Here is a 23,179-nt window from a genome sequence, read left to right on the forward strand (position 1 = left end):
GTGACCGCAGCTACTTACGAGAAGAATATATGTTTTTAAAAAGGAACAAAAACGCCTTTACAAGCACAAATCTTTGGCCAACTGGCAGAACTTTGCAATAGAAAGCCACGAGGAGAGTTCTGATGATAACTTCCTTACCAGCCATGTAGTAGCGAGAGAATCGTGTTCCAGCACCTATCCAAGACAGTGACAGTGACAGAGCTGCTACTACCAAAATAACTAGTCAGAAAGAACCATTACACGCTATTATTCACATATCAAGAGTGCCAGTTTAATTTTATTGCTAGACACCCGCCACATGGACTAAACTGTTTATATTTACTCCATTCATCGTTTGTAAAATTTTATTTGTATTTGAAATATTTTATTTGTACACTCAAGTTTGTAATAAATTATAATATATCTATACATGAAATAAAATATATAATTTTATCATGTTTGCTACAGCGATATCAAGGAGTTGTTGTCGATGAAGGGGTCTAGGTTGACTGGTTGCCTCTCTGCCAATATCCCTGCCATGATGAATATTACTACTTGTCTCTAGTTTTCGTAATCGGAGTAGGTTTTTTCATTCTCAATCTGCAGTAAACACCAAAAAGAAAAAATATTAACGAGTGTTGAGGAAGTACTAAAACAATAGCTGAATTATTTGACGAAAGCGATCAGTTTTTAAACAAAAGAATTAACTAATGCAATTATTTATGGAAAAACATATCTGCAAATCAAATACATACCATAATGTCTAGATCATGATCGTCCTTGACTTCGGTATTTGAGATTGATGGAGTTGATTCTAATGTAAAAAGACTAGGAGAGTTTTTTTGCTATGCTGAAGCCATGCCGAATAACTTGTAAAAACCTTGAATAATTTTGTAAAGTTTGACTCAATGGCAATAAAGCTCGAAGCCTGGCGATGATTTTAATGAAGTTTTGGAGCTCGGCTACGTTTAGTTCTTCTGCCTCGCGGCTATTTTCGCGATGACGCCATTCTGCATATCTTGTGACAACCTCGAATAATTTTGTAAATAAATGTGATGCATTGCCAATGGTGTTAGCTCAAAGCTCAGGAAATGATTTTAAAAATGTTTTGGAACTCAATTACGTTTAGTATTTACATTAAAAACTAGGCTAGCGACTATTTTTCAATTTGATGCAGTAGTTATTCTCTCTTGTGATTAAAAATAGAACTAATTGTTCACTGAATTTAATAATTCGCAGGATTGACTGTTCGCAAAATCGCGAATTTTTATGACCAACGAATATTTTCATCCTGTAGGGTATGTTGAAACATTTGTATGTCGAGGTATGATTGTGTAGCAATTCAATCATCTACTTTTACTCTATTGCATTGATTTTTGCATTTTTTGCATGTTTAGTACTAATAAAGGTTTGTGAAACTCGAACACGTGCTTAATATACATATATCATATTTTAAAGCCTATAAAACTATTTATGAGGGTCAATACTACAATATTTTCTGCCACTAATGGGTAATTTAATTAAACTGTTTCAAGTAAGTATTACTTTAATAGCCTCTTGTAATTAATTGGCTGTCATCTTATCCACACAATATTGGATTTATATGTTTATCTTTTAAGCTCATGGGCTAGCCAATTACAGTGTGACACGTGAAACAAATCATCAAAGACTCAAACTAGTCTTTGACATAAAATAAAATTCTTTTCTATATTTAATTTTTTCTTAACTCGCACGAGCTATTATTTCTAAACTTATAAAATTATAGCTTTTAAAATACTGTTTTACAGGCACACGGGCTAGCTAACTACAGTGTGACTCTTGATTATTTATGAAGGTTAATACTTCAATTTTTCTGCCACTAATGGGTAATTTAATTCAACTGTTTCAAGTGAGTATTACTTAAAATGTATAAAATGATAGCCTCTAAAATACTGCTTTACAGGCACATGGGCTAGCTAACTACAGTGTGACTCTTAATCCAACTGACAACAGACACAGACTAGTCTATGACATAGAAGAAAGTTGGTACAAAGGAAACCATCCTCTTAGCTATGATGAACATCATCAGATGATTAGTAGCCATAAGGCACTTCTAGAGAAGTACAGAGAAGATACCAGCAAATACTTTAGTACTCTTTATGACCCAATGAGTGCCTTGAACAATAACCACATACTCGGTAAAAAAAATCTTAGGAATGCAAAGGATTTTAGTGATAAAGTATTCTCAGCTACTAAAATCTGCTGCAACGGGCTTATTCGTGTATCTAAAAAGATTCTCCAATCAAGTGTTGATGTGCTGAAGAAGAAGGATGAAGAAGCTCCTTGTAAGTTTGCCATCATTGGATTGGGTTCCATAGCAAAGGGGGATGCAACTCCTTACTCTGATCTAGAATATGCCATCATTGTGGAGAAGGAATCAGATTACTTTGAAAAACTAGCAGTAGACAGCTACTTCAGAATAGGAAATCTAGGTGAAAGTCCGCTGAAGTCCTTTGATATTGATGAATTGAAGACAAACAGTGAGTTAAGTAAGCTAGCTAAGAGGGCTGTCACTGGATACAGAATAGATGGAATCACTACAAACTCTGGTAACATCCCAACAGGTAATGGTAAGGATGGGGGTTTGAGTCTGGTACTAACGGTTGAACAGTTCATGGAACTCTACAAAACAGGAGCAGAAAAGCCAATTGCTGAATTAGCAGATAAATCTGACATGCTCTCCTCCACCATTGTTTTACTTTCTAATGGAAAAGAACAAGCTACCAGCCAACTCTACACACAGTTTACTACTGCAAGAGCATCGTATGAAAAGTGTGTGAAAAAATAGGAAACTGTTAAAAAGAAACGCTTTAAAATGTTTGCAAACGGCATGGAGAAATATGTTTTTTTACCCGAATTTGTCAAGTTTCAACCACCAGATAATCTGAATGTCAAGGTGAAGGAAAAGATATTCAGATATCCAACTCTTCTCGCTAACAATATGAAGATGTGTCTAGGACTCAGCTGTTGTCAATCATGGGATATCTATTCAGAGCTTCGACAGCAAGGCCTTCTGTCACCAGACATTCATCAGTATCTAAATATTCTCCTCGCTCTCTCTATATACATACGAACTTTAGCTTATCTCAAGATGAAATCACAGACTAACTTTGTGAAGATTGACCAGTATTATCAAGGTAGTCAGGAGTTATCTTATGCTGTTCCAGCCCACTTGGTAGTACTTATGGGCTGCTTACTCATTCCTATCAAACAATCTGTGAAATACAAAATGGCGCTTCTCACTGCTTCCACAGATGGCAAAGAACATTGTAGAGTATCTTCACTACTTGAAAATATTAAAGTTCCCAATAATGATTTTTGGGTGAAAGCAGAAGTTCTCTATTTCACTGGTCAATATTTTGCTGCCAAAACAGAGATAAGCAAAGCATTTGGTAAACCAGTCGACTCAATCAGCTGCTCCTTGTGCTGTGAGATACTCAACAGTTCAACAACAACTCAACTAGATTCACCAGAGGAGACTTTCAAAAAACGTATAGAACTGTGTGCATATCTTCTCTATTACACAAAGAACTATAAGTATGCATTAGAGTATTTTCAATATTTCCTCTCAGAACAAAAACAGCAAGGGCTCTGGAAGCTTCTGGCTGCACACTGCCACAAAGAAATAGGGGAATACAGAGCTGCAAAGCAATTGATTAGAGAGGTGGGTCTCTTTATAAATCGGTGAAATGCAAAAGCTGTAACAGCATATGAGAATAGACTGATGTTTGTAGTAGAAATGTATCTGTAGCCTGTTACTTTCTCATCTTAGGTGTCGTAGCGCTCGAAGTCTCAGAATCATTGACTGTTTTGAGTCTTGAAAGTTGAAAAAAATTGTTGAGCATTAAAAGACCAAGCATGCTTGGTCTTTGATGTCGTTAACTTTGATGTCATTGTTCATCACCATTTAACAATTAGTTGTCAGGGATCCTAGTTGTGTGAAATATAGTTATAGGCAAGGAAACATATATCTCTACCTGCACACTAATTAACAACATTATAATTCTTATCATTCGGCTAAATGGATATTCTTTAGTGAGAATTTGTTGGGAAAAACCTTGATTGATAGCTTGAAGTATTGTTTAAAATAATTTTGGTAAATGTACTGTTTTTGGTCAGATGTTTGAAGGCTTAAACATCTACCATTCGTGTAGGTTGTGCTCTGTCATTGTATTTTCCTAATGCTATAGGTTGATGGCCATTTGACATTATCAAGCGCTTACAACCATGCAGTGGAAACAGAAATTCATCATCGGGATGCATCAGACACATACACCAATTTCGGATCAGTCTACTTAGCTTTAAGTGAGTATGAAAAGGCAAAAGTGTATTTCACTAAAGCTTTGAAAGCTACAACAAGTGTCTACGGTGATATCGATCATCCCAATATTGCTGCCAATCTCAGTAATATCGGTTCAGCCCACCGCTTATTGGGTAACTACACACAGGCGCTGGAGTACGCTAACAAGGCACTGGCTGTGAATGAGGCTTTGTGTGGCAAAGGCATCAGCAATATCCATGTTGCTGGGAGTTATGCACAAATTGGTAGGATATACAGTGGCCTAGGTAATCACAGACTAGCCTTAGAGTATTGTATGAAGGCACTAGACATGCTGAAGGCTGTATATGAGATCACTAATCCTGCATCTATTGCTCATATCTACCATGATACTGGTCTAACTTACTGTCATCTAGGTAACTATGAATTAGCATTAGAATACTACCAGAAGTCCTTAGATTTGAGACAACGAATGTATGGAAGAAACACCAGCCACGTAGATATTGCCACTAGCCACAATTGCATTGGGATGTTACATCAGAACCAAGCAAAGTTAACAATTGCCTTAGGAAGCTGTACTAAAGCACTAAATATGAGAAAAGATCTTTTTGGAGAAGATAGTAACCATAAGGATGTTGCTACTAGTTACAATAATCTTGGTTCAATATATCGCCTTCTCGATAACTACAAGCAATCACTAGAATACCACAAAAAAGCTCTTGCTATGAGAAAAGCTGTGTATGGTGAAGATGCCTGTCATATCGATATTGCTGGAAGCTACAACAACATCGGGTGTGTATGCTCTGATTTGACCAACTACACACAAGCTTTAGAATATCACTTTAAGTCATTGGCTATTTTGAAAGAGGTGTATATGGAGGAAGTCAACCACGCTGATATTGCTGGAGCTTACAACAATTTGGGTACAATATACTCTTCTTTGGGTGACTATAAGCTAGCGATGGCTTATTTCAAGAAAGCAATAACTATGTGGAAAGCTGTGTATGGAGAGAATAACTACCATCTAAATTTCTCCGTTACCCGCTCATCTATTGGTGCAGCGTGCTATGCTCTAGGTGATTACCGATCAGCAATAGAGTATCACAAGAAGGCCTTAAATGCCTACGAATGGCAAATAGTTTGATCAGCTGTGCAGGTATTTTTATCAAGTATAGAAACATTGCCTTAGCATATTACTCTTTGGGTGACTATAAGTTGGCACTCGAATATTATACCATGACATTCGGATATGGCAAGAAACTAACTAATGATATTCGAAAAAAATACCTCCAAACAGGGTGAGGACAGAGAGTTTGGAGTTGTCTGCTTACTGGTATAAATGGGTATTTTATTACCAGTGGTAATATGTTTGACAGGAACATTTTTCTTGAATACAAACATGAATTCAGATTTATTTTTATTACTCTGTCTTTCTACATATTTTTAGTACATTTTATATTTATCTTTACCCGTTCCGATATTCATGTTTATCAGTGATTCAACTTGATAATCTTTTGTGGGAGTTGTCCTCTGTGGGAGTTTCTTTTACTCATCGATAGTTCACACCTCAATATATTGTTTGTCAATTTTTTTGCTGCAGATAGTTTTTTTCTGTAGTTCATCTTTTTTATTCATGGATCGCGATATCACGATTGTTGTGGCTGTGATTTTGTTACTAAACCAAAGGTGTTTCCTTTATCCTAATAAATGCTGACTGAAGCCTAAGCACCCAACTGAATCTTTTAAAGACTATTTTTGCACACACACAATCTTATCATTTCAGTAGATCTTATGCCATGAAAATCCTTGTTCCCTTGATAGTTATTGAAATTTTTCTAATTCTTTTCTGTCAACTCAATTTCTCAACTGTCAATGTTTTATTTGACCGATTGGTCGATAGTTATTTTATTTTGGTAGGTAGTTGATTGCATCACCAATATCCAGTAGTTATTGGTAACTCGATATATCGAGAAAACAACTCCCAAAGATACGCTATTAGCTTATCAGTATTCATGGTCCATCCCTACAGTCCGAACACCCGAGCTCCAACTAGAGGTGACCTACTTTCGGTATATGCAAAGACTTCAAACGGTGCTGACTAAAAACTTGAAACGCTGAGGCGTAGTCCTTGCTACAAGATCTAGTACATACTGAAGAAGAAGAAGAAGGGTAAGAGACGGCATCAGTGTTTTTTTTGTTTAGCCTTCAGTCTACGGTTCTGAGCAGGTCTGTTGTCGTCCTTTGTATAACATTTTGCTGTGAGAGAGTCATAAATCGGGTTTAAATTTTTGGTCCAACCAATCTTTGCCAACTCGGATTCTTTGTAACCAATGAATTGCATTTATTCTTGTTTTGCAGAAAATGCATGGTTAGCTAAACTTCATGCATAATGCTAATAACACGCCTGCTCAACTCGTTTGGCTGTAGCAGTTACATGTATTTAAAGCTAAAGATAATTTATGATTTATTGTAAATGTTCTATGAGAAAGTAGCCTGCTTTGACATTCTTGATTTTCAGAAATGTAGTCGAGTTATTGTCCTTAAAATGATTTGTCAAACCCTACTTTCGGGATTTATTACAGATCGATCAAAGATGGGAGAAGGAGAAAGGTCTAATTTCTTTTTTACTGGTTTTCTGGCACATCAATTGATTTCTTTTTCTTTATTGGTTATTTCCACGAGAGGTTTCTAACCCGCTTTTAAATGAATATATGGTGTCTGTCTTTATTGCTGGTCCTCTGATGTATTAGTTGTCATGTTCGTTGTAGTATTGCTTATATATCCAGTGTTCGGGCATTTCTCCATTATAGCATCTGCTTTTGCTAATACTTTCATACAACAATTTAATAAGCTGTTTCTCAGGCAAGCGAAAAAGTTAGTATGTGACATGAGTTCTTCATACAATCAGTAATAAACTTAATACATTGGAGGTTGGAAGTAGTTTAGACTTATTTCTGTGTGCAAATGTTTGTTCTGGTGCTGTTGCTATATACACAGTGAGTCAAGATTAAAATTTGTAACATTTCATATGAAGTTTAACTGTCAAATTCCTAACAAGTTTCTCTCAAGTTTTTGAACTGCTTAGTTCTCTGAGCTTAGGCTGAATTATGTAATTTTTTATTCAACTGTCAGTAATCATTTGTGACAGACTGTAATTCATAAACTTGACTGTCAAGTTGAGTTTGTTTCTAGTTTGCTATTCAGATTACATATTCTGAAAATGAATTCATAAATTTACAGTTAAATTAATGAGCCTACATTTATTAAATTTTATTTTTTACCGAAAGGAATATACTATTGTCACTGACGTTAACAACTCTATCAGCGTATTATCCAACAAATGAGCGTAGTGTGATGTCGACAATTTAATAATTTGTATTGCCCATAAACATTCAGAGGTGGCACGAGTCAAAGTGGTGACAGAGATCGATCCATAATATTTACGACATAAACATATAAGTAAAAATGGTATTAATAACAGGAAGTCTCTTAAATATCAACACAAGATTGAATAAAACTTTATCAAGTTTATAACTTTAGCTTGTGATTCTGCGTGCAAAGTTCATCTTGCTGCAGGCACTCCAGTCTAGGCTGGAGGGAGAGCCGATACACACGGCTCTACCAGTTTTAGGACTCAGGGTCCACAGTTGTCGCCTTAGGAGGGAATACAACAAACAACTGGTACTCATAGCTAGTATGTGAGAATATGATGTTGATACGTAGGGCAAGCATGTTCTGCTGGGCACTGAAGATCTTTGGTTGATGGGATTAGTTCGATCTACCTTGTCTTCGGCTGGTTCAAATTTTGGCGATCTTATTGGTGCGTGTTGTAAGTATGCGGAATATAACCAAGTCTTTACCTAAATAGTAAAATTGAAATTTTACAAAACAGAAGAAAGTCTCATAACAATTATTTAAAACTAAATTAGAATACATATAATAAACAGTCTGTCTACATCTGCAGTCTCCTTTCTGTCATGCACTATCAATACAGCAGTCACTTCTCTCATGTTCTCCAATATAAGTAACACTTTATCGTGATATCCTGTATCATCCTCAGCCCATTTGAGGTCTACCCATTTCACAAGAGTTGTGTTCCACTTCACCGCATGGAAATTATCTTTTCTTACCCTCAAACTTATTAAGTATTTTAAGGTTTCATGCTGGGTTTGGCAGTAAAACTCATGTCAACAGTTGTATAAGTAAAAGGAACACAATATTTAGTTATAATAGTAGGTCGACACAAAGTTATTAAATCTCTTGTTCCAAGTTAATATCGGTAATACGGTAAAAATACTGCACTGGAGTTTTCAGTATAGTTATATGTGTGTTAATAACTTGAAACATTTAGAATTTATAACTGAATTAAGTAGTCCATTATAAAGAGCAACAAGTGTGCTGCATTACTACCTCAGAACAAATGTTTCCCTCTTGGAGTGCTTCAATATGACTTGGCTTTTATTGTTTTACGCAGAAATCTGAGGTACTGAGACTAAGCTGTAAGCTGCTACCTATTGCCTTGCCCTATCTATCAACAGTATTTATGAAAGATTCAGTGTACTTCATATATTACCTGTTTTCTTAATATACTGTTTATGAGTTAAAATAATATAACAAAAGATTTTTTAATTTTAGAATCGATTAAAATTGCTTACATTTTTTGTCATGAAAAAAATAGTTTAGAATTCGAAAGAATTGCTTTTCAAATAGCCTTCTAGGACAGATTGTGGTCAAACACCAAGCTTGGACTCTCTTTCAATGTATAATAAAACTCAGTCGCTTTAAAATAATATAACACTTTCAGAATAAATCTTTTTTTGAAGTTATCAAAAGTTTCTATTAAAAAATTACATAATTTATTTTAATAGAGTTATAACAAAAACTGATCTGTATACATGCCAAGGGCAACCAATTGCACTCTCACAATAGTCTGTAGCATGCTTGTAGTACTGAGTAGTCAATAGAAGCAGGGTTGTCATAAGCCTATCCACAGTTGGGTGTGTTGGACAGTTGTCTATTATGGGAAGAACGTTCCTGTTTTCTCTGATTATCTATTGATCAAAATTTCTTACCCATGTTTGAAAGATGTCACTCACCGTTTAAGCCTTTTTGTTGTGGTCATACTGACATGGAAGGTTGTTAAGATCTTTAAAGCAAAGGGGTTTTCTGAACTTTCCTATTATGATTGGAACCTGCTTCTCGGTGCCCGACATGTTAACACAAATTGCCACAGTCAGTCCTGCTTTCGAAATCTTCTATTCACTGCATTTCTCTCTGTTGATGTGTAATGTTTTGCCGACTGTTAGCTTGCAGAACAACCTGGTTTGATCCATATTGAATAGGTTTGCAGTAATGGAGTCAACACTTGTTTTTTCCACTTCTTCATCTCTGCAATAATGACCGCAGCTGACTCTCCAGAAGCTCTGTGACTACCAATGAAACATTGTTTCTTCTATTTATGGACACAAACCTGAAAACTGGTATCCTTTCCAAAAGTCTGAAGGAACTTGTCAGCCTTTTTTAGAAAAGATTTTTTATCGGTTGGTACGCCTTCACCATGCATTTGTCTCAACTAAATCAACACTCCATTATCTGAATCATTGTGCAACACTGAACTAACTCTTAGCGTCGATGAATTCTGGTCACATGATGTGCTTATACTCTCTTCTTTAAAGGTTGTCTTGCAACAAAATTCACATTACAGTTATTTGGTATCATAAGATTCACCATGTCTTACTCTGTTGTGTTGTAGGTGCAAAATATATGGGAATGTGATTACAAGCTCTTAAAAGCTAAAAAAACAAACAGTTAATCGCAGCTACACGAGACCGCCGTTGTTTGGAGTCGCATTCCAAAATGGCTCAAATGAGACTTAGTTGTTACAGGATGGTTTCTGTTTACATTTTCATACAATCTCATTCATCGAAATATTTTCACAAATATACTTCACACATTCAATAAAACCATGTCGATTGTTCTTACGCATCTGTTTTATCGTCATTGTAATGCTGTCACTTTTAGCACTGATATCTTATAACTTACCATAAAACATCGTTAAACTTTTTAACCTTAGCTCAAAGGAGTTCATATCATTGTCTGATAATCATGACGGGCCTGTTGGTTACCTGTGATAATCAAAAAGTGCTGCAAAAATTATTTTCGAAGTATTGGGTCACATGATCAGATTACGAATTGACGATTAGTCCAAGCCGAAACAAAACTGTAAAGTAGCGAGCATCTATATTTGATACGGGGTCTTCGCTAAAACCCGAAGTGTTTGTCATAAACTAGTGCCACGATAAGTTTTATATTGAGCTTTTCATTGGCCTTTCAATTCACGTGAGAACATCACATGACAAGACAATATCCAAACTGTAATGAATACGTCAGATAAATAAAGAGATTCCAGTCTACGGCGGCTTTTCGTTTTTAAGCTTTTAAGAGCTTGTAATCACATTTCCACGTATTTGGCACCTACAACACAACAGAGTAAGACATGGTGAATCTTTTGATACCAAATAACTGTAATGTGAATTTTGTTGCAAGTCAACCTTTAACAAACTGCCCAAATCTCCTGAAATGATAATTGCAATTGATATTTTCAATTGCAATGAATCGCAATTAAAATGATAAGTGTTATTGCGATTTATTGCAATTGCGATAATCGCAATTGCAATGAATCGTAATTGCGGTTGATTTTGCAATTCAGGTTAACAGGTTTCAGGTTAGCAAATGAATGAATCACAATTCATTTGTGAATTGCAATTCACAAATAAATTGTGATTGATTCATTGGCTAACCATATGCTAATCAATTGCAAATGATTAGTGTAAATCATTGATTTAGCATAAATGCAATCAATGCTAAATCAATGAATTAGCATTGATTGCAACAGTGCATGATTAATCGATTGTAGCAGTTGATTAATTTTAACATGATAATCGATTGATTATCATGTTGAAAATACGCAACACGATTACCAGAGCATGGTAACTAACATAAGGCTGAGCATTAGAATACCAGCATCATAGTACCCAAACTGCTTTCAGTATTATAGATACCTCTATGGCTCGGAATAAAGTGATATCTTCAGAAACAATAATTGCAGTCTCGATAGCCATTGAGCAGAAAGTCGTCGTCATCAAGCTCGTTTCTTTTTCATATCAACAAACTGCTTTATGAGAAATAAAGAAGCGAGAACTGTTCGAGTAAATGATATTAGATTCAAATTATTTAAAGCGATTTATTATTGTGTCGGAAGGGACTAAACAAGATCATACAAGTTAACCATGAGTTCGAGTTATCTGTGTTTGACTTTTCATTTCTTTACAACTTAATATAATAATAATTTATGATCTAAATTATTTGATTTGTTTAATTAGATCTACATCCTAAATTGCTTTTTTTAATAAAATCATAAATCACTTTTGATATGTTTACATAAAATCGAATGAAAGCTGAGTTGAATCACTACTAAGGGATTTTCTTCAAGTGTTCGAGTATTTGAATTACTGCCGATAACAGTACTGAAATGTTGGGATAGTGGCAGAATGTAATAAAGATACATGTGAACACAATTATATCAAATAAAACAGGTTTCACTAGAATCAAAACATAATGACATGCAAACTTTGTCTGCTCTGTATAATGTTGTGCACCACCTGTCAATCTCTTTAGTAGTTTAAGATTCCTAGTGACAGCTCGCTTACTTTATCTATGCTCTTGATATGATCAAGTGTATAACTGCGTGCACAACCGTTCTTACGAGTGAGAAAAGGTGATTGGGTGGTGCGCTTGCCTGGGATTCGTGATATGTAAGTTCAAATCCTGTGTGCTGCAATCCTTTTTCCTAACAACTTTAGGGTGGTTTCTGATGGATGGACACATTTTATTGTAGTAAAAATTAATACTAGTATTATAATAAGGCCGTAAATCTATGTACCATCAGTAATAATTAAAATCGACTAGGGTAAGTTAAGTTCATGTAAGAGCTTCAATTACTGCATAAAATGGTGATATTAAAGTGTTTTTATGATTACAAAACCTTCTTCTATACAGCTTAGCATTGCTGAATCCTGTGTCCATAATTTAACTCTATTATTTTGTGCTTCACTCTACTACAGTTGGTTTCTTATTTATCATTCTCTGTGATGGACACATTTCCTGACTGTTATTTCACAGCTACTCACTTTCTATCTTTTATTCATCTGCCTCGAGCTTTATTTATGGTAACCAAATATTGTGTTTTATGTCAAGGTTGTGTACTTCACCGTTGTACACCAGTTCCATATCAAGGTTGTATACTGTACTGTATTGTTGTACACCAGTTCCATATCATGTTTGTATAATACTGTTTTACACTAGCTCTATATCAAGGTTGTACACTATACTGTTGTACCCTAGTTCCATATCGAGGTTGTATACTACACTATACTGTTGTACACTAGTTCCATGTCAAGGTTGTATACTATACTATTCTGTTGTACACTAGTTCCATATCAAGGTTGTATACTATACTGTTGTACATTAGTTCCATATCGAGGTTGTATACTACACTATACTGTTGTACACTAGCTCCATGTCAAGGTTGTATATAAACCTATTGTACATCAGCACTATGTCAAGTTTGTATACCTGAATATGTTGGCCCAAGTTTACTAAAAATAACAACTGCAAGTTCACCTTATTCAGATATGTAATCAGACTTAAACTTGGTTCAATAATGCATATCAAACCATAATAAGATAACTAAAATATAATAATAATATAAACCATAATATACTTTGTTTAATTAGTAAGTTGATAAGCAAAATTATTTTGTAAAAGTTTATGAAAGTAAATAAAGTCGTGCACTGAATCAGAACTTTCTCTTGTAGTTCAACATTAACTGAACTATCAACACTGTTCTGTTGTAGTTCAACATTAACTGAACTATCAACACTGTTCTGTTGTAGTTCAACATTAACTGAACTATCAACACTGTTCTGTTGTAGTTCAACATTAACTGAGCTATCAACACTGTTCTGTTGTAGTTCAACATTAACTGAACTATCAACACTGTTCTGTTGATGGTTTATTTAAAATAGCAGTATGATCATGTTACTAAACGAAACATACAGAAATGTGGAGTTGCTCTCTCGTGCAGCTATAACATATTCTTTTATAGTACTATGAGTTTAACGATTCCAAAAATATGAACACTGAAAATAAAATTCGTGTTTACAAAAGCACTCCTCAAACGCAGTGGTTACAACACACAAGAAAAGAGCTCAGTGTCCTTGTAATTTTTGTTTTACTTTGAGGGTCAATTTTAGAACATAGTGATTTATGTTGTGTTGCACATGTGATTCATATATTATATCGCTTAAATAATACCATGCCATATAAATAAAAAGTATTCAATAAAAACTGTACAACCCAGAGTAGATGAGCAGTTGGAATACTAAATGTCTCTGCTTCTTTGTGTTATTAGGTTTGAGGATGGTGACGCTGCTACTCGTCTGCTGCTACGATATGCACTCTCTACTGATTGGTCATCTCTGCACCTCTGTTCATGCTTCTCAATCACTGATTGGTATAACTGTCTCATGGGAATCCCTGTCAACATACACAACCTGTTGATCAAACTGTTTAATGATTATTAGCTTTATATGACTGTTTAGATTGCTTAGATATAAAGTAGGCACCTGCTATTCATGGCCTTAGCTCCTACCGTATACTTATGTCTGCTTTTACTGAACACGTTCTCATGAGTAAAGCATTTCATAGAACTCAATTGATTATAACCATATTGTTGTGAGGTATGTGCATATTACCCAGGACAAACATTGCGTTTCCATGCTTCAAATTAGTTTGGAGTTGCCCGCTTTTGACAAATTCGCACCCTCCTATTTCAGCAATTTGGCGTTGCACTATAAAGATCTGTTTAGGACCGCAATTTATTCCTCAAGACAAAACTTGTTAATATAGACTCACTTTCGGGTCCCGGTCACTTTTTAATTAATCCGTAGTCAAATAGCTGCACTAATTAAGACAGGATGGCTGAATGCATGGCTAAATTTTTTTACCTCCGCTGGAGAGAGCTTAGCCGGGTATTATTGATTCAGATCCATCAGCAGGGAGTATTTCTATGATGTCAAAGTACTCTCACAGTAAATGCCTTTATATAAATTTAGCGAAGCGAAATGGCGTAGAATACATTCAGATTTTACCGTTTCTATGATTCAGGGTGGAAGCAACTCTAAAACCATTCAAAGCAAGGAAACTCAATGAAAGTCACTTGTTTGGAAAGAATTACAAATGTCAATATTTCGCAGTGAGATAGTAATTGCTGAAGTAACTACAAAATGCAAACTACCCAGTTTTCGTAACTCCAGGCGTATCAGACAAACCTGAGTAATTCTTTTCTCTGGCCACGGATATGATGTCGGTAACCCATCTCGCACGGCCCCACATCTCTTCGAGACCTCGTTGGAAAGCTCGTAAATTCTCAACTTGCTGTTTGCTAGCCTCAATCTCAGCATTTGTAAAAGCCTGAAATAAGAGTACAAATCATATGAAGCCTTTAAAGCAAGAGCTGTTACTGACCTAAAGTAGGGAGCTAGTCAAGTTCAAGGTCGAGTTTAAATCAAGGTAAAAGTGTGCCGATTGTAGATGTCTATGACTTCAATAAAAGTACTTTCTTGAAAAAAAAAGGTGCTTTTAACTTTGTGTAATGCAAAAACAGAGATTTACTATAACAAAATTACTTTTGTTGTTTTATTTTGTATTACTCCTGTATAAAACAAAAAATACGCAGTGGCATCACACCATAAACTCGTTGCCTAACCTTATCTTCTGCACTGACCCCAGCAACAACTTGTCTTCTGTAAATTGTGACTCATCCGTCTCCGGGTGAAGACACTACTATGGAGAGATGCTAGCTAATCATTCAAAATTTTAAAGGCAGAAGGTAATCGAATGATCACTCACTTCTCTGTGCGCTTGCACAGCTGCGTTGAACTCCATGTCTATTAGAACCATGGCTCTGGTATATGCCTTGATGAAGTCCACTTGGTATGTGTAGAGATGGGAAATTTCAAAGATTTTCACTGGTATTGCCAAAAGATCTGGTAAGCAAGTAATACTCTCCATTTGAGAAGGTGAGGACTTCATGCTGCATACATAGTTTCTAGGGGGTAGTAGTACAATCATAGAGATGGAGGGAGAAAACTCTAAGACTTCTTGATCATAGAGCCTGAGATCCAACATTGTGTCTGCTGCCATGTCTAAAATTATAAATGTTTTAGGGGTAATGTTCATTTAATGGTATATTTACCTCAAATGTGCTTTATTGATGTGCAACTATATACTGTATATATATATATAAAATGTAATAAAAACTGTAAACTCAAAAAACTATATAGTACTTAAAGTTTTACGGTTGTTACCATTCATTAGTTAAAACTGAAATGATTTAGAGCTCACATAACACTTAGACCAAATGCAGAAGAATTATACTCTGGTATAACTCTCCTTTCTTTAAAGTTGTTGCCACCAATCTAGGAAAGCTTTGCTTCAGAGCTCTGAATGAAGAATTTCTCGGAGATCACAAGCTTCATTTGATATTAAATAAAAACAATGTAAAACTAGGCTATATCTGCATGAAGAATATTGGACAAATTATTGCGAATAGCAACAAAGCACAACTATCAAACAAAAAGTCAACAGCAACATGCAACTGTCCGATACAAGAATAAATGCCCATTACCAAATGTATGCACATCCAGCTCTGTCATCTATCAAGTTACAGTTATGACTAATGAACCTGATGCCGCCAATCAAACATATGTTGGCCTAACAGAGAGCCCATTCAAGACAAGATACTACAACTATGCAACAGCTATAACAATCCATCAAAACAAACATCAACAGAGCTAAGTAGTTTTATATGGCAACTTAATTTTTTACAAACCTGAGCTTGCAAATTTAAACTCACAAAACAAGCTTGTGTTAAAGTGCAGGCATTCTAATAAGCACTTGATTTGCAATGCTATCGCATAAGCAAATTATAATATTATGTATTGTTGGCTTTAGTCTTTAGGCTATTTGATATGTTGTTGCATACAGTCACATGAGCTCCAGATCATTTTAGTTTTACCTGATGAATGGTAACAACCGTGAAACTTTAAGTAGTAAACAGTTTTGAAGTTAACAGTTTTTTTTATATTTTATATAAATGCTCTATTTTAATGTTGAGCACTTTGCTTCTAGTGAGCTGCAACCTTCTACTTCATTGGTATATATACATGTATATATATATATACATGTACATATAAATTTTATATCAAATTTATATATATATAAATTTGATATTCTATTTTGCGCACGAACACACATAAAGACAAACAACTATATATATATAGTTGTTTGTGTGGGCGCAAAATAGAATATCAAATTTAAAACTTGGGAAAAGGATGAAGGGAAAGTTGTATTGTTTACCTAAGCTCTCCACGAGGCGCCGAAAAGCTCGAGATATTTGCGAGTGAAACTTGAAAAGAGATTTGCTGGAACTCTCAGTTTCTATGGAATCTTTTTCTTTTTGGTAAGAAGGAGATAACTCTAGAAGAGATTGCCATTCTGGTTTAGTCACATGAGAGTTGTCTCTACAACAAAAATAGATATAGCTAGTGAATATAACCAATGCAACAACACCCTACTCGCGCATGACTACTGACAGCAAAGAACTTCCTGAGAGCAAATCAACATTGAAAATGCTGGCTTCTTCTACAAAATCAGAAACTTCTTTGGTCAGCTGAGGTATGTACTTTACTGATTTGGTCAATAGAGGTGTTCACCACAAATCTTACTACAAAACTGTTGCAATCACAAAGTTTTACAAAACAAGAATGATCCTCAGAAGACATGTTTACCTTATCTTTATCATTGGCAGTGTGTTTGGATTAAGCTGTGCAGTGTATACGTTGATTGAGCTATTGTGTACTGTTGTTTGTAGGTAGCCTAAGTATAGTCCAGATGGTATGGGGGTATCACAGACCTGCCTATAGAGAATCATCTCCTGTAACATAACAAAGGCAAGTTAGTTTGCCTGCTTTTAAATATTCTAATATTTCAAATGAAAAGCACACTTTCAGTACATGTTACAAAGACTTCCAAAAAATTAACTCACTCTGGAATTGATCAAAAATTGTCAAGTGTAGACAACTTCATCCTATTAGCACTTTTCTATGGGTTCGCATAAGGTTACATACAATGTTGCAGAGATGAAAATATTTTTAGGGAAGGTCATGCTTTAAGCAATTACAAGCACCTGCATCTGGTGCCACTATAGCAACCTGCACATGGTGCTGCATATTGTTTGTTGTACTCACTGGAATAGAGTTTACTAAACAGTTGATGCTAGTGCCATGTCTCTGCAACTTGAGAGTAGAACACCATTTGACATTCTGTAAACCTGCTAATTGCTTTGGATCATCTACGCGTTTGACAAGAGGAAACACAACAGCTCCCGTGTGCGGGTCTCTGATGTGCGTATAGTGAAGCATGCCAAGATCGGACACTCCCAAAAGGATCTGCAAAGAATAACATAATAAAATTTATATCATATTGTGACAATAGTTTATAATTAAGATTTAAATATATATATAACATATATATATATACATGTACATAATTATAAACATATATATATATATTTACATGCAGATATAAATTAGTTTACTTAAATAAAATATTGACATGAGCGTTTAACAATTTGTTAAGATTAAATTTTTTCAGCAGAATAAAAAATAATTTTTTTAAACTCTCACTTATTAAATTCTACTTTATTTTAATAAATATGTTTTAATTAAAGAAGAGGTAATAGAATATTGAGTAATTTTTATACAAACACAAAATTATTTGCATATAAAAACTCATTTTTAATTGGCTGTTAGTAAATATAAATAAATTACTATAAATAATTGTAAGCTTTTCAAATCTATAAAAACTAGTCTTATTTCAAAATAAGGACGATCTTTTCGAAAATTTGAGAAGCTACAGAATTAGGTAAACTCATTCTTTAGGCAGCATTGTATAACTGGTGGCTGCATAAGTGAAAAAGTAACAGAGCTAATCAGTGAAGGTTACACAGGTTTGATTTGTTACAAGAGATGAACATCTAAGTGTAACAAGATGGACCAGCTGGTAATAGCTAAAAGCGTATTGATGTAAATCCAAGATAGTTTATCTGTGAAGATTTTGGCAGTTGTGTTTATCTCTTTACTCTATCAAATTTGCTTGGGTTCCCAGACAACATGTTCATGTATTTGTAAAATCTGGCTTTTTGTGGCGTTTGATGACTTACACAAATTGGAAGTCTGGCTTTACCTGTAATTGAGTGGCAGCAGTGATGAGCCGCTGCCTGAATGAGTAACTCGTAACACTGCTCAGTCTCTCCATGTCCTCCTTGAGCTGTCGTACATCTGTCCAGTGACAGCAGACTTTTAGAAGCCAGCTGAAGTCTGTCAACAGGTTGTTTGGGCTATAAGCGTCATCTACCTCTATCATTGGTAAGCACTTCTCTTCTTCTGTCACCAGTATCTTCTCTTCATGCCAGAAGACGCACGCCAGATATAAACCTCTAGAACAGACAGTTTTATGCTTTTACAAGTCAATTCATGTGATTCCTCTGTTGCATTTGTTTATGGATGGCAAAATTTTATTAACAATAATAAATATGTATATATTTTAGGCTTTTCAGACTCCTTACATACATCCCAAAGGATATGTGTAGATAAACATACATTGATCAGATGTGTGCTATAACGAAGCTTTTATGCCTATACATTTCCATAAACTTGTAGTTATCCTTCACATACTGAAATCAACAAAGTAATCGCTTTAAAGAGCAGACGAATTTAATAAAATCCTTTTCAGCAATTACTAAGCATGTCCATTATATGGCAAAGGCTTGATTAATATAGCTTGTAAACATTAACTATTTACAAAGACTTAGGGCAACGAATTTTCGTGGTATTTTGGGAGACATCTGCTGACTCAGAGCCAATGAAGCCAGCGTGACCCAATTGGCTGGGTCACACGTAAATCATGTGGGTCGTGCTGATCGTGTGTAAATCTTTCTACTGTAATTTTTTACTACTAGGAGAACTACGATAAGGATTGGAGTACACACACCTTTACATATCGACAGATTAACACCTTTCATACCACTAATTTACACCATCTTCAGGTCAAGTTAGTAGCTCATAGCTAGTCAGAGTTCAGAGTCTGAGAATGCTGAGTCATGATTTTTAGTTTAATCATCAACGTCATAGCAAACATTTACCAGCTGGCAAAATAATTTTGTCTTTGGTGCATTTAGTTTTTAGCTTTATGGTTTTATGGTATTGTGAGTTGTGTTCCCTATAGTAAGTTAGTATTCCCAGTAGTAAGTCCAAGGATGTCAGCCAATTTGTGTGCTTTTCTCTCATGCCTTCATTACTTGTTAATGAGAAAAATTGTAAATACATTTCACTTTTCATATGATCAAACAAAAATACAACAAAAGCTCAATACTAGCATTAGTTTTTTGACTAGCTGTGTTGGCAAATGTTAGCCGGTGTCAGCAGGTGTTCGCAAGTGTGTTCCGGGAGTTATCTAATAGCAGAATATGTAGTGCTTATTTTATTCTAAAAACCCATCTAACCTATAGAAGAGTGAGCACAGTAACGATATTAGCCAAGGTGCGATAACAGTAACCTTGACCTAACCTTGATTTCTTCCGTGGTATGATAACTTCTAATAACTAGCTCAATCTTCTGATCCCCACTCGCACTCTGGCTTTCAAGCATATCATTTAAAGCTAATTAAAGTGGGTTCTCTTTACCCCTTTTCTTTGATTGCTCAATATTAGATTTGAATGTCTTTAAGGCAACCATCTGCGTTCAGAGTAGTGTTGGGCCGGTAAGGAGTTATCCGCTTTTACCGACATCGAGTGATTATCGGTATCCGGAAAACCAATCATTTTCGGTGACAGCTAGTTATCCGCGGCCGGTTTGATATGATCGGTATTTATCCGTGAAAGCCTATTGGTAATTGGTTATCCGGAAAGATTTTTGTATTTGACAGGCTACAGCATTACCAGCGACGTGTACGCAGGAGAATCTCCCGCACAATGAGCTGCTTATGAAAGAGCTCATTTGACGTCTCACCCACAATCGCTATGTAACTGAATGAAAAAGAAATGAGAAAAATGAAAAAGAAAAATCAATTGATTCGCGCCAATTGATGTTATGGTTACTAGCAAAAACGCATCTTTGAGGAACACGCTAATAAAAAAGAGTCGCTCAGCGCATATTGGCAATCACAACTTTTTTTCTCAGACATTCTGAAAACGCAACACATGCGAATTATATTATAACTCTTTCTTCAACGAACATTACCACGCTTACCTATAGGTATCTAGTATTATATTACGTCTTACATCGATAAACTGTAAAACGTAATATACGTTTTATATTTTATCAAATATAAAACGTATATTACGTTTTATATTTGATAAAACCCCTATTTGATATTTGATACGTTTGATATATTTATACATTTTATATTTGATTTATCCCCTCACCTGCGTTATATAAAAATGGGCAGTAGGTAAGCTGAAGTTAAACACACACTGAAAACCATTTACCGAACTACAATACCAACAATACCAAACTTTCTTAGTTGGCAAAGGATACCGAAGATGGGAAATACCGAGGATACCGACACCGGAAAAACCGACAAAAAAGTGCAAGGATATCCTATCTAGCACTAACTTATATACTGGCCCAACACTAATTTAGAGACACTAGTGTCAGCCTATTCACAGGCATAATTCACATTGTTACTCTGCTCCAAGTTTCACATGATGTCTCTGTGGAAGATTTTCTTAAGATTGTTTCCATAACAATTAAAATGTTTTACAGGTATTAGTAACAAAAAGAAGACAAGAACTAAGGGGGTTTGATTCTCAGAGTGAATGAAAAAGGCTTCCAGTTTATCATCAATTAGATAAGATTGGACAAGTGTAGGTAAATATTAAAAGTGGATCCTTATAACGGCAGAGTTACCATGGTAGCTAATAAGTTAAGTATTGCTCAATTTTATGTGCCATTAAATGTCTGATAAAAACTTCTTGAAAGCAAATAAATAATCTGCTCTCTTATAAAATCATTTAAGTTCTGAGAAAAGAAGCGCAGGCTGTGACTTGTACAACATAAGATGATATTGTGAAACATCAGCTGATAAAACAGACAAGAAGCAAGCTCATAAAAAAGGACTTGTCAAGCATGTCCACTGGCTCACGACAAACCTGCCCACGACAAACCTGCCCACTTTTCTCATGTGACTATATACCTGCTAAAGCTTATTTTGGACTATAAAATCTAGAAATAGTGTAGCTGTTAACCTGCCAAAAAAATTTGTTAATTAGTAAAATTCTCTCATATTTATCTAGTAACCAGTTAAGCCTACCCCCCCCCCCCTCCCAGTGTGTCATAGCTAGGCATTCATCAAATGGATACATACAGTGTTTCTGACTTATTCCTTCATGAATACCATCCTATCTATCATCATTAGCCTAGCCATCTTGGCTCTAGTTTAATGTTCCATGTTCTCCTCGAATAGCCCATTTCCTCATCTAAGCCTGACTGACCAGAGGTGACCCGACTAAACTATCTGGCTAGTTAGAATGAGCTTGTCGAGCAAGCGTGCGCCGTGCAGATGTAATCCATGATATACATGTTTATATATGGAAAGTTAATTGAGTAGCCAGAGAGCAATAAAGATCTTCTCGAGGTAAACCTCAAGCTAAACCATGACTCAACCAACTTTGTGGATAAGATATGATGATAACTTTTGATTACCTTTTGAGTGATTTGGAGAATTTGGAGGATTGGCTAGAGAAGAGACCCTTGAGGCCTTTTTTAATTGAAGAAGATTTGCTAATGGTTTGGTCTGCGAATGAGGATGTAGAGCTGCTGTCATCTAAATTTCGGTAAGCCCTGACTTCATTATACAGCTCTCGGACTCTCTGTGCATCATACACTTTGCTTTGCCCTTCTATTGTAGGGCAATCACACCAACCTGTAAAGTAGTGACGCACTCATGACAATGCGTAAGATCTGTACCACCTTGTGGTTTATGCTAACTTTAGACATCGCTTCACTGCTGTTCCAAAAGGCTATAGTAGGCCCTACTAATTATGGCCATTCGATGACGAAAGAAATTAACTCATCTCTAACAACAACCTGGTAACTTCTAATGTTTATGTAAACAGGATGATTCTACCATGGCCTTATATAGGTAAAAAACTGCTCTCAGCATGTAAAGTACAAATAGCCTATTTCAAAATGTTTGTAATCAAGGTCAAGGTTACGGAAGCTTGGCATAAGAGAGGTCAGCCTCAACCATATTTATCAATGGAGCCTGGTGTTGTTTGATGATCATTTGAACACACTTAAAACACTCCAGCTGTGCTCCAAGCAAAGTATACCTTCATATAAAAATTGTGAGGTTATACTAGGTGCTACTATTAAATTTTAAAATAAAAGCTGATGACAATAAATGACAAGTTAACATGATAATATTGTTTTTAGATACGAAAGGTTTATGGAAGTGGGGAGACAGTTGAGTAATGGGACAATGAGGTAAATGAATATCAGAGAAAATGTTATCTCTGGTGAAGGAGTTTAAATTAAACTCTATGGAACTCAGCTCATATATGCGAATGAATACCTGCACGCATTCATATATCTGGATAAGTATGGCCAAGCACTCATATATCTGGATAAGGTGGCCAAGCATTCATATATCAACTAGATAAGTACCTACAAGAACTCATATATTTGGATAAGCACTTGC

At 35.4% G+C, this 23,179-nt stretch overlaps 1 protein-coding gene across 3 annotated transcripts in view; it reads right to left on the reverse strand.

Moving 5' to 3' along the window:
- LOC137392890 (ankyrin repeat and fibronectin type-III domain-containing protein 1-like) overlaps positions 1-23,179 on the reverse strand; it is a 199,045-nt gene that overhangs the window by 153,342 nt on the left and 22,524 nt on the right. For 2 of the 3 annotated variants that reach the window (XM_068079245.1, XM_068079243.1), the window contains exon 10: positions 22,183-22,402. In XM_068079245.1, coding sequence (XP_067935346.1) covers positions 22,183-22,402 — 220 coding nt within the window. Of the gene's footprint in view, positions 1-13,351; positions 13,895-14,688; positions 14,831-15,268; positions 15,565-16,777; positions 16,942-17,208; positions 17,355-17,667; positions 17,869-18,664; positions 18,918-22,182; positions 22,403-23,179 lie in introns of those variants that run through there. The other variant, XM_068079244.1, reaches the window with a different exon arrangement.

This window comes from Watersipora subatra, chromosome 4 (assembly GCF_963576615.1).
Source record: "Watersipora subatra chromosome 4, tzWatSuba1.1, whole genome shotgun sequence".
Classification (NCBI taxonomy): Eukaryota; Metazoa; Bryozoa; class Gymnolaemata; order Cheilostomatida; family Watersiporidae; genus Watersipora; species Watersipora subatra.